Source organism: Mustelus asterias, chromosome 3 (genome assembly GCF_964213995.1).
Source record: "Mustelus asterias chromosome 3, sMusAst1.hap1.1, whole genome shotgun sequence".
NCBI classification, from domain to species: Eukaryota; Metazoa; Chordata; class Chondrichthyes; order Carcharhiniformes; family Triakidae; genus Mustelus; species Mustelus asterias.
In genome coordinates, this window is record NC_135803.1 from 34,847,318 (window position 1) to 34,860,180 (window position 12,863).

At 41.4% G+C, this 12,863-nt stretch overlaps 1 protein-coding gene across 1 annotated transcript in view; it reads left to right on the top strand.

The window, feature by feature from the left end:
* The first annotated feature begins 6,235 nt into the window (after window positions 1-6,235).
* The window catches only part of LOC144483421 (erythropoietin-like), a 37,548-nt gene continuing 30,920 nt past the window's right edge, over window positions 6,236-12,863 (top strand). The window contains exon 1 of the mRNA XM_078202120.1: window positions 6,236-6,357. Within this exon, the coding sequence (XP_078058246.1) occupies window positions 6,277-6,357 (81 nt within the window). The 5' untranslated portion in view covers window positions 6,236-6,276. The remainder of the gene's footprint in view (window positions 6,358-12,863) is intronic.

Consider the following 12,863-nt stretch of genomic DNA (forward strand, 5'->3'; position numbering starts at 1 on the left):
GCCTTTTGGCCAAATTTAGATTGAATGATAAAAGGTAAAAAAAAAGTTCACAATATGTGTCTTTCACTGTGGTTCTTGGCTGAGGCAGATTTGCTTTCACAGTAATCTTGAAATTTCCTCAGTGTTAAGGTTGATGGAAACTTCAATTTCTGGAGACAGTCTCTTTTAAACCACAATCTGTCTTTTCTGAAAGTCACTGCCATTGTACCTGAGGTTGCTTTCAACTGAAACTTTCTATCTTGTTGGTAGATTCCAAAATGTAACAGAGATAGGCTCTAGACTAGAGAACAGTGGGAAGATTCCTTATTTTAGGCTGCTCAACAGCAACCACAGCTTTATAATAAAATATAGTTTAAAAATGGTTATTTTAATCACATGGTCTCTTTTCGTATAATGAGTTGGGTATTCCACAGAAAGTAATTAGCTCATTTCTGGGCAGAGCTTGGCAGTTGTTTTATGGCCTACATGATTAATTTATTCATAATAAAAACAGAAAATGCTGGAAAATCTCAGCAGGTCTGACAGCATCTGTGAATAGAGAATAGAGCCAATGTTTCAAGTCAGGGTGACCCTTTATCAGAGCTGTATTTAATCACTTCTGAATAGACCATTCTGTCTCTGCTCAATATAGCCATTTTTCCAGAAGACTCCCTGTTCCTGCCTGAAAAGATAGCTTTCTAGAAATTCAAAGAGAGCCAATAACAAGTTTCACTTCATCTTTGAAGAAATTCTTGCTATCTGAAGGTGAGAAATTCCAAAAGGAGTTTGCCTTGGCATTTGTTGTTTGTAATTCACATTGGAAACTTCCAGAAACTGACCAACGTATAATAACAGACATGTCTGTTGACCGGTGGCAGCCATTTTAAGTCAGTGCTTTGCTTTTAAAAAGTGCTTTTAAAGAAGTTAAATATGTATTTATTTAACCAGCCGACTAAATTAAAGGTTAACATTACACATGCACACATCACATCATCATGACAACAGAATAGCAAGGGTAGTCCAGGAAACTCAGGCCAAACTCAAGAAGTAACCATAGTATAACTCAGCCAATATACAAACTTTAAGATAAAAGTTGACATTTTTATGTTAGAAAATAATTAATCACTCCTTAATGTTGCAGGAGGTAACCTAAAATCAGTTGAGTAAAAGGAAAAGTTAACTGGTGTTCCCTTTTTTGAATGCTACCTAGCTTATTCCATAAGGGAATTGCACCCTGTCAACTTTAGTGGTTTGTCTACTTCTTTTGCATAACCATTGGCAGACGTGCTTTCAGTTGTACAGGTCCAAAGCTTTGGCAGTCTCTCCCCAAATTTCTGTGCCTTTCTCTCCCTCTGTGAGACATTATTTAAGCCTCTTTAACCAAGTTTTTTAGGAAGTCCTTTTAATATTTCCTTCTTTGGTTCAATTTCTGTCTGATTCTGCTACTGTGCAGTGCCTTTTGATGCTATGTCATTGTTTGAGACCTTTCTCTAGCAGTCCCTCAAGATGAGGAGCTTGCTTGCCATGGACCCCACGGCAAGTGCTTGCACATGGAGTTTTTTTTTAAATAGGTAGCATGTTACCGCACAGTATAGGTACCACACAATTCTGGCTGACCAGGAAACTCTCCTGCTTCTAGAACCTGCCATAGGCATATTGGAAGAATTCACAGTTTGCTAATCAACCTGCTTGGCCACGCCATGAACACACCTCCCGTGGCCATCAAGTCCTCAGGTGGGACTAGAACTTAGAACTTTTGGCTTAGAGGTAGGAAAACTACCCACAGTGCAACAAGACCTCACTTCTATGTTAGCTAAAGAACATTCCTATTTTGACTGAGTTGCTTTACATCATGGAACATTTTCCTTCTCTCCTGCTACATTCTATAGATTATGGAATTAACATTAGATGGTAATGGTATCCCAGAAATATTTTCTTTTATGTGAATTTGGTGAGTGTGTGACCTTCAGCCACTTGTTACTATCCTCCTTTACCTCTTCAATAATAATTAACACTTCTTATCATTAACCACCCTTTCCATTATGACTCTGCTGCATTTTGGAATTTTCTGCCAACCCCTGGCTACTGGAAACAGTAGCATTTTGGTTATGTTACTTCACTAGTAATTCAGATGCCAGTGATATGGGACATAGATTCAAATCCCAAAACAATAGCTGTGCACTTTCAATCTAGTTAATGAAATAAACCTGAAATTAAAATGCTATTATAAGTAACGGTGACTGTCTAATTACCAAGTTGCCATAAAATCCCATCTGGTTCACTAATACCCTTTAGGGAACACAATCTGCTATCCTTACCCAAGCTGGTGTCCATTTGACCCCAGACAATGTGGTTGATTCCTGACTGACCTCTGCAACAGCCTAGCAAGCCACTCACTTATCACAACTCATCACCACTTACTCATGGTCAATTATTGTCAATAAATGCTGGCTGGCCAAGAAATGCCTACCCCCTGTGAATGCATATTTTTTAAATTCTCCATAATGTAACTTGTTTCCAGTATTTAACTGTGGTTCTACTATTAAGCATCACCAAGCACTCCAATGTGCTTTTGACCAAACAATTCCTCCTTTAAAAGTAGAAATTTCATCCAAGCCTTGAGTGTCATTTGACTGTTGAACAAGGCTGTTTTATTTATACAATTCATCATCTATAGTATTCTCTAAAACTTTGAGGCTTATCATCCACATACAAGCATGTATGTATGACTGTAATAAGGACAAGTATATGTGTAGTGGCGGGCTAATTTTGAAGAAAACCTGAGTACCCTATTTGAATAATCTGTATCATACAACAATGCACACATTTCATTCTATTTATCAGTACCAATCTAATACCTTTTTTCATTCATCCATGGGACATGGGTGTCGTTGACTGTCCATCATTTATTGCCCATCCCTACCTGCCCGAGGGCTGTTGAGAATCAACCACATTGCTGAGGCTCTGGAGTCACATGTAGGCCAGACCAGGTAAGGACAGCAGATTTCCTTCCCCAAAGGACATTAGTGAACCAGATGGGTTTTTACAACAATCGACACCAGTAGATTCGCAATTCCAGATATTTTTTATGGAATTCAAATTCCACCATCTGCCATGGCAGGATTCGAACTCGGGTCCCCAGAATATTAGCTGAGTTTCTGGATTAATAGTCTGTATTGGGGGAGGTAGGATTTCTGCAAGTAAAATGGGCCCATGTTAAAATGCATCATGATACCGCGTGTGTATTGTATTTAATACTGTTATTGCCTCCAGCTGTCATACTGGAACTGCAGCATTCCCCAGAACACAAATTAGCATGTACTAGAATTTTCACTTACTTGATGCAACAATAAAACCACAATATGACAAGGATATCCATCTCTATAGTCTTGTTGAAGATAATTCCCAGCCAGAAATACTGGTCAATTTACAATTCTGCTGAGTAATACGTTTCTAATTGCCCCTGTTCAAATTCAACACACACAATTGTGAGTGGGGTATGGCACACATCACAAGAACTCTTCGACATTTGGTATGAATTGTCAAACGTGCTCCATGATGGCACAATAATGGCCATAAATATGGAAGAAAGTAGGTACAACCTGAAACCAAAACACTGGTGCAATAGAGGTGGTTTTGGGATTTCTCCAGTTTCCTCCCACAGTCCAAAGATGTGCGGGTTATGTTGATTGGCTGTGCTAAATTGCCCCTTAGTGTCAGGGAGATTAGCAGGGTAAATACAAGAGGTTATAGGGACAGGGCCTGGGTGGAATTGTTGTTGGTGCAGGCTCTATAGGCCGAATGGCCTTCTTCTGCACTGTAGGGATTCTATGATTATGTTGGATAAAAGCAAATTACTGCAGATGCTGGAATCTGAAACCAAAATGCTGGAAAATCTCAGCAGGTCTGGCAGCATTTGCAGAGAGAGAAAAGAGCTAACATTTTAAGTCCAGATGAACCTTTGTCAAAGCTTAGATTTTTCTGCACCTGTTCTGAATGCGCTTGTTCTTGCTATTAGGTGCCTAATTAGATCCAGCAATACTATTGTGCAGGAAAGAGGCACAGTGACCAGATTAGGAAAACACATACAAACAAAGTTCAGGCAAAGTAATTTAGTTATGTTCAAAAATGTTACACTTAATTATGCACTAGACTCCTATATGGCTTGGCTTCCCCGCAGGCAGTGCAGACATTAATTTGACTACTGTGTGTGAATTAAGTTAGAATGTGTATAAATGTAATAGATCCTTTGATCTAACCTTCAAAGAAAAAGAGATTGATTAATATGAATGTAATGCAGTCCATGAAATCTGAAAATGCCACCAATAGATGGAGTCTAAAAGTTAGAAAATTATGAATATTGCAGTGGAAACCACTTCCAACCTGTATATGTATATATATATATATGTGTGTGTGTGTGTTCCAAGTCATTTGGCACATCACAACATTTGACAACAAGCTCCATGAATTTATACGCTAACCGCGTGTAGGATGATTTGCAACTAATTTTATAGAAAAGTCCTGGAGACAATTAAAATAATGGGTCATTTCCAGATCTGAGTGGTGGGGCGAAAACACGCAATAAATCATTTGCCCTACTTTTTACACACAACCCATATTAGAGTGTATTTATACATCAAATTTAGAATTGCTGTGAAGCGGTTTTTTCCCCAATGTAAGCAAGGTGCCAGCAGGTGGAAAGGGAATCTCCCAATGTTTGAGGTCCCACGCACCCAGGTCCCGACCTTTGCTTACAGGTAGATGGTCATCAGCAGTGGACGTTCCAACAACCTCTTTCCTAAACTCAGAAGACAGAGCATCACATGCCTTGAAAGGCAGCTTTAAGGCATGACATGAAACTGCAACCAGTCCATGTTAACGTTTGCATTCCACGTGAACAACAGTCTTCATCTCATGTGCCCAACTCGGTGGTGATTTCCAACAGCAAGAACAAGCTTATCTTGCTCAGCAGCGGATGTTTGCAGGATTCAGACTGTAACTGACACGCCAGGAAGAGTGCTTACTGCTTTACTAACTACCAGAAACTGGAGATAACTTTGTTTTAAGAAACTGATTGGCAGTAAGCAATATGTCAACACAACATTCGGTGCCATGGTTTGGATATAGTTTCTTTCACCCAACGAGCTCATATTGAAATCATTTTATTCGTTCTTGGACCGAAAGTGTCAACTTGTAGATCGAAATGACAAGCACTTGTCTTAATGAGCTGCAGCGAACTGATCTCTTAACCACGAAAACAAATCGCTTCCTTGGTAAAGAATTGATTTTCACAAGGACTCGCTGAGGCAGACACATGTATGTATTTTTGGGGGGAGAATACAAGAAGCACGCTCCTGGATCCCACATCCTTTCGCTCAGTCCAAGATTCCCCAGCATATTAAATCTATATGTGTTATTGTGTGGAACAAATGTTGTAATGAGGTTCCCAGTGCTATTAAAGCCTGAATAGGCTGGCGTGCGGCACACTGCAGCACTAGAATGAACTGCACAGTCTTCAGAGGACGACTGCAGCCTGTAAAATATTAAACTTGTCTGTTTCAGCTGCTCGGGATGTACTTGCATCACATATCTGGGAACGTCTTTCATCCCTGTTCTTCTCCTGACGTTGGCGGAAAGTTAGTGAGATCACGGGGAGCCTGTTGAGATGTCACTCGGTTTCAGATATGCAGAATTAATTTAATAACCGGAAGTTTAACAACTTAACTGTGAGTTGATAAGATAAAAATCGTCTTTCCTGATTTTCAACGCGAAAGTAAAACAAAAAATCCTGCGAAATTTGGGGCTCTTCCTATCTCTCACACTATATAAATGGAAAACAGATTTAGACATGTGGGATCAAGGCATGTAAAAGAAGAGGATTGTAGAACCCGCTGGTTATGGATTTAAGGAGTAAGTACCTGGAGGACGTTTTAACAATTAATAATTAAGCATTTCGTTGCTTATTCTCGTTAAGTTTAAAGTTTATTTATTAGTGTCACATTAAGTTACTGCGAAAATTAGTTACTAGATGAATAAAATTAAAATTTTCTCACTGGTAATTTGGATAATGCACTTCCTCAGCATTAAGCAGGGGAAGCACTTTGATTTAATTCAGATCGTTAATGTTGTCCTTGCAGAGAGGTTGTAAAGTATGAGTGGATTATAAACAAAAAAACTAAGCTGAAAGTGCACACTGCGTGGCATCAGGGGCTACCAGCTACCCCTTGTAACTTAATGTACTGATTTGCAGGACTTTTGCTCCTCTTCGTATGCCTTGTACAGACCAGGCTCGCAAAGATGATACCGTTGCGCCCTCTGTGTGACAGTCGCGTAATGGACAGATACATCAGAGAGGCGAGGGATCTGCTGAATGCACCGGTAAGATACTGAGGGCTGGGCTGGATGGTGTACACTTTCAATCATCGCCGCCACCTTTCGACTCTCCCAAGTCATATTCTCTGCAAGAAATTGAGCCAACCCTGCTCACAATGATAACTGGAGTCAAAAAATAAATAAAAGATGCAAAGTAACGCTTATGTGCCACGTGCTGTAGAAGAAAGTGTTGGTGTGGCCAGCTTTCATCATTATAATTAATCCGCCAACCGGTTTAACTGTGGGCTGAGTAAGATCCATGGGGGGAAGGGGGGGGGGGGGACAAAGTGACTTGCTAAAAACTCTCGGTACACTAGGATCTGTTAGCGAAAGCCCAGATAAATAAACCCGAAGCGGTGTGATTGTTGGAAGTGCCCGGGGGAGGGGGGAATCGACATTCCTTTGCTCAAACGTAATTGCCAAAATAAATATGATTTTTAGTGTCTGTAAAATATATGAAATGTTAGAAACGGCCAGCTGGTGAAATGCAAACCAGGTGAGGGAAGCATGAAATACGTGGTGGGATCGGACACGTCCTCAGATTTAAGTGAATTCAAGATGTGCTTTGGGGGGAACGAAAGGGAATCACTTCTCGTGTGGTCGCTCAGAGTGAGTGACACATGCAACCCGTCCTTTCAATGTCCACATCTTCCCAATGTGATGTGTCCTTTGTCTTGTGGAATCGAAATGTATATTGTCGACAGATAAATATATCTCGAAAGCATTAGTCAGAGCTGAATCTGACAGATCTGCTGGTTCAGCAGTATTTGTTCCATTAACTCAATAATTCCCGGTTCGGGCGGTTTTTCCTATTCCCACTTCCCAATGCCTGCAATTCCCACTTACAATCCACGGTCTGAACCTATAGAAATATTTCCAGATTTGGGCACCTATTCAAGTATTCGTTCTCCTGGCGCTGGTTCTTGCTGGGGTCTGAGCCTTCCCAGTATTTAGTGGAAGTGGACACAGACTGTGTGTCTCCAGATTCACCCCCTCCCCTTCCTGTCATCACTCCCAATTACCCTTCAAGCAACATCAGTCTCGTTATTTATTTCATTGCTGTTACTGGGGGGCTTTCTATGCTGCCTTTTCTCAGTGGGTAGCATTCTGGCCGCCCAGGCAGAAGAATATGTGTTGGAGTCCAATTTCAGAGAGTTCAACACAATAATCTCTACTAACATTCCAGTGCGGTACAGAGGGAGCGTCGCTCTGCCAGAGCCGCCTTCCTTTGGAAGAAACATGAAGCCAAGGCTCTGCCTGCATTTTCGAGTGAGTGTGAAAGATCCTCTGGTAGTTATTGGCCATTAAATACCCCCTTCAATCAATATTACAAAAAAAAGCTAAACATGATCACTTTGCTGTTTTGGGGGCTTGCTGGTTGCCAATTTTCCTACATTGCAACCGTGACCACAATTCAGAAGCACTTAATTCGCCTTAAAGCACTTTGGGACAATCTGAGATCGTGCTATGTAAACGCAAGTGGAAAATGCTCAAAATACTCAAGAGATCGAGCAGCATCTTTGGAGCGAGCAACAGAGTTTTAACTCTTCAGATAATTTTTTAAACTTATTTATCCAATTCAATCAAATCAAGTCCAATTCAGAGTCTCAACAAGTGAGACATTCCCGATCCAAGCTGACAAGACAGGGCTCTCACCTTCTGTCTTGGGCTTGATCTACATGATCCAAGCTGATTGGAGTAGGCATAGCTCCTCCTCCAAGGCTTGATCTCATTTGTATCTTAGCCAAAAGGCCGAGATGCCGCTTTTAAAAATTGCTTCAAATGAAGCTAAAATGTAACCTAATGACTTCAACCAAGTACAGCATGTCGATACTGCACTTGATCTTAGCCAAAAGACCGAGAAGCCCTGAACAAAGGCTCCCCAACCTGAGAAATTAGAACAATTTCTCCAGCTGCCAGACCAGTTGAGTGTTTTTCTGTTCTAATTTCAGATTTCCACTAGCAGTCCTAGTAATGTGTGCTTGCGTATAAATACAAAAAATCTTCTTTTCACAATAGTGGCAACATTTCAAAAATACTTCGATAAAATGAACTACAGTAAAATAATGCAGTGCTGCTAATGTGGAGAGAGAAACAGTTAAAGTTTCAGGCCAATGACCATTCATCAGGATTGGAAAATGTCGTGGCTGAACATTTTTAAATCAAGTATATGGCCAGGTAAATGGGAAGAGAATAAGGAACAAATGTCTGATGGGGTGGAGGGCAAGAATGTTTAAATGAAACAATGGATGATAGCGCAAGGTACATTGGAGGTGATAATGGGATAATTACAGAAACAAAACATAGGTTCAGAGTGGGTGTAAATGGTTACTGCAAAACTACTGCCAGCACTTGAGCAGGCCGGGGAACAAAGGGACATCCAAATTCGTCACATTAGCTCTATTCTCTCTCCGCAGATGCTGTCAGATCTGCTGAGATTTTCCAGCATTTTCTGTTTTTGTTACTGCCAGCACTTTGCCATCAGTGCAAAGTGTTTGCAGTGTTTATGATCTAAAATGAGGCTCTGATGCACTAAGTGACGGCACTGTGGCAAAGTGGTTAGCACTGCTGCCTCACAGCACCAGGGATCCAGGTTCAATTCCAGCCTTGAGTCACGATCCGTGCGGAGTCTGCACGTTCTCCCTGTGTCTGCATGGGTTTCCTCCGGGTGCTCCGGTTTCCTCCCACAGTCTGAAAGTTGTGCTGGTTAGGTGCATTGGCCATGCTAAATTCTCCCTCAGTGTACCCGAACAGGTGCCGGAGCGTGGCGACTAGGGGATTTTCACAGCAACTTCATTGCAGTGTTAATGTAAGCCTACTTGTGACACTAATAAATAAATTTAAACTTGAAAAAAGTCACAGTCAGGGCAGTGGTGTAGACACTATCCAGTGTCTGCTCCAGTATCTCCATGATGTGGAGATGCCGGCGTTGGACTGGGGTAAACACAGTAAGAAGTTTAACAACACCAGGTTAAAGTCCAACAGGTTTATTTGGTAGCAAAAGCCACACAAGCTTTTGGAGCTACATAAACCTGTTGGACTTTAACCTGGTGTTGTTAAACTTCTTACCCAGTATCTCCAAACCAGGGAGGAGAAATTAACCTAGCGTCGCACTGCAGGTTGCCATCCAGTCAAACCTGTTGCAAATTGTAGACGTGTCGGCATCAGGTGAAAACAAATTGAAATTAGATGTGGGTTCCACTGCCAGAACCCCTGCCGCCCCCAACCACCTCCACCAGACCCTGTTCATTCCATTGGGTAGTTTACCACAACTTCCACTGCTTGGGTTTATATATGAAAAGTGATGACAAGCGAATTAGTAAACAGACATAGCAGAGTCTTACCCCAAGTCTTCAGGCGAGGAGAATACTGAAGGGAAATATCCACGCCAAGTTAAATTGCTTACTGAAAACTCGAGAAAGTGAATCATAAATTCAGAGGATATTGACATTACTGCATGTGGAGGCTGATATTGGCATACTCCGAGGTCAGGAAAGATACTATGCTAATACAACTTTCTTTTATTTCCACCCCCACTCCGCCCTCCCCCCCCCCCCCCCCCCCCCGCCCCGCTTCTGATTGACTCTCAATATGCAGCCAAGAAGCAAACAAATGACCTGTTCACAGACCCACACACACAAATACTTCAAGAATGGGGGTAGCTGAGCTAAGGTTACTTATTGTTTTCCTTTTTTGCTCATTGTGTGAAATTGTTACTGCTCCAGAATGATGGTACATCTGAAATTAATTACTCAGCACACTAGGAATCATGGACATAAACCGAAGCTCAATTATTCTATAACACAGCTCCAACAAACTACTTCACCATTTCTTAACCATTATTTTAGTGGACTATGGATGCATTCATACCACAGCTGCAGCATCAGGGAGGCAATTTCACTCTGCATCAGTAACACTGAAGTTTCAGTGTAAATGTGACCAGAATTCAAATTGGGGCCTGACCTAATACTGGAGCAAAGTGGAGTGAGTCTTCCTGTAGGAGGTACTCTTGCTGCACTTCACTTCAGATGTGGAGATGCCGGCGTTGGACTGGGGTAAGCACAGTATGAAGTCTCACAACACCAGGTTAAAGTCCAACAGGTTTATTTGGCAGCACTAGCTTTCGGAGTCTTGGGCTCCTTCATCAGGTGAGTGAGGACTTGTATTCACAAACAGGGCATATGCCCTGTTTGTGAACACAAGTCCTCACTCACCTGATGAAGAAGCCTGAGACTCCGAAAGCTAGTGCTGCTAAATAAACTTGTTTGGACTTTAACCTGGTGTTGTGAGACTTCTTACTGTGCTTCACTTCAAAGTCAGTGAACATAATTACAACTTTAATGTGGTTCTGCAAGATTAGCAGACTGAGTACCATTCCTCGCTGTTCGAAAATTTAAACCTTTGAATGGAGAACAGATGTTTTATCAGCTGATTTTCATCCCGTGTTGCCAGTAAAATGAGTCATATGCAGTATTTAAATGGCGGTATGGTGCCAAATAATTCTCTATATTGACTGGAAATCCAACAAAACTTAATTAAAGCAAATTACTGCGGATGCTGGAATCTGAAACCAAAACTTAATTAAAGGCAGTTCCTGTAGGATTGATATCGTCAACTTTCAGAAATCCTCAGTAGGTTTATGATCAGGGTATATGAATCAATATGTTAAAAGTATTTTGGTCAAAAATTCCATCAGCTACATCTTTAAGATCATATAAATAATAATATATATGTTTTTAAAGTTTATCTATTAGTGTCACAAGTAGGTTTACATTAACACTGCAATGAAGTTACTGTGAAAATCCACTAGTCGCCACACTCCGGCGCCTGTTTGGGTATGCTGAGGGAGAATTTAGCATGGCCCAATCTACCTAACCTGCACATCTTTGGACTGTGGGAGGAAACCGGAACACCCGGAGGAAGCCCACACAGACACAGGGAGAATGTGCGGACTCCATGCAGACAGTGACCCAATCGGGAATCAAACCCGGGTCCCTGGCGCTGTGAGGCAGCAGTGCTAGCCGCTGTGCCACCAACATGATTTAAATGTCATGTTAGTCATATTGTGTGCGCCCTGGCCAAAGGCAAGTCCTTGGGTCATTGTCTGTTGATGCTTCATCTTGAGTCATTTACTTGGCAAGATTTGTCAGTGGTGATTTGTCATTGCCTCACACACTCGGGGACAGGGTGAGGGGGCAGGTCCCAAATCTTCCTCAGCTGGTAAGGAAATCAAACTCATTCCATTGGCATTATTTTAAATCATACCCTAGCCATTAGTCAATTGAGCTAACCAACCTCTGTTTATATAGTATACGTAACAAGTTTATGAATAACAACGGTATAGACCTTTCACATAATTGCTGCCAATTTTGCTTACTTGCTTTATAGTATAGCTGTAATTGTGCTGCCAATTTTCGAGCAAATTTGTGAGATTGTAAAGTTTCAGTTGATCATGCATATATGAGAATTACTTACTCCAAACAGATCTCAGAATCCATATGTTCCCCTTGGAGCAATTTGAAACTGGAATTCAAGAAATTCACACCAAGCTAGTGGAACCTTCGAAAATAAATCACGTTCAGATATTAGCTGGAAATCTGAACTCAGGCTATCATATGTTCGGCAGCTGAATTAATACCTTCTGTTTATGAGTTGGATTGGGATTGTCCCTGAGTGAAAACCAGAGAGATTGCATGTGCTGTCTGCAGAATTGAAAGTATAATCAAAGCTTTGAGTTAGCTAATAGTAAACTGTAGACAGGCTTGGTAATTATCCTAGGGATAAATATTTGACTGAGATCAGTTGAGCAATAACAAAAGTACTTCTGTTACTTTCTTGAAGGAGGACTATTAAAAAGAAACAGGCATTGCTAAATTTCTTTTGTTGGAGTCAGGAGGAAAGGATTGTGATTCCTTGTAATTCCAGCCCATTAGTAACTCATCCTAGGTGCATTTTTGAGCCCCAGCTCCAGGATCACCTGCCCCTCCCCTCTCCTAGGCTCTGACTGCCGGCTGATTCAGGACAGGATCTGGATGGTTTCTTATCCTCCCACAGCCAGAGAGTTGAGTGTGGCCCTCAATTTGCTACCTGTAGCTCATTGCTGCTGTATAAATGAGAGTAAGAAGTCTCACAACACCAGGTTAAAGTCCAACAGGTTTATTTGGCCGCACAAGCTTTTTATTGTGCTTGCCCCAGTCCAACGCTGGCATCTCCACATCATGTAAAAAAAAGACCCAGGCCCCTCAAAATAGCAACAACAAACATGGGGTGGAAGTGTTCTGTCTGATGCCCTCTGCCTGCCTGTTAGCATCTGAAGCGAAAATCTGTCCTGCAATGTCTAAGTGTGATGATCTTACCATGAGTGAGTTGTTTGGAGTTAAGCTGACCCTCTGAGAATAGGACAATTTCTTTAAGTTTAATCTTTCATCTTGCTTTTCAGTGTGAAAAGGGTCATACTTTGCAATTTGTACTCTGAACCATTTAATTAGCGTGCAATACCTGTGTGTTTGAAT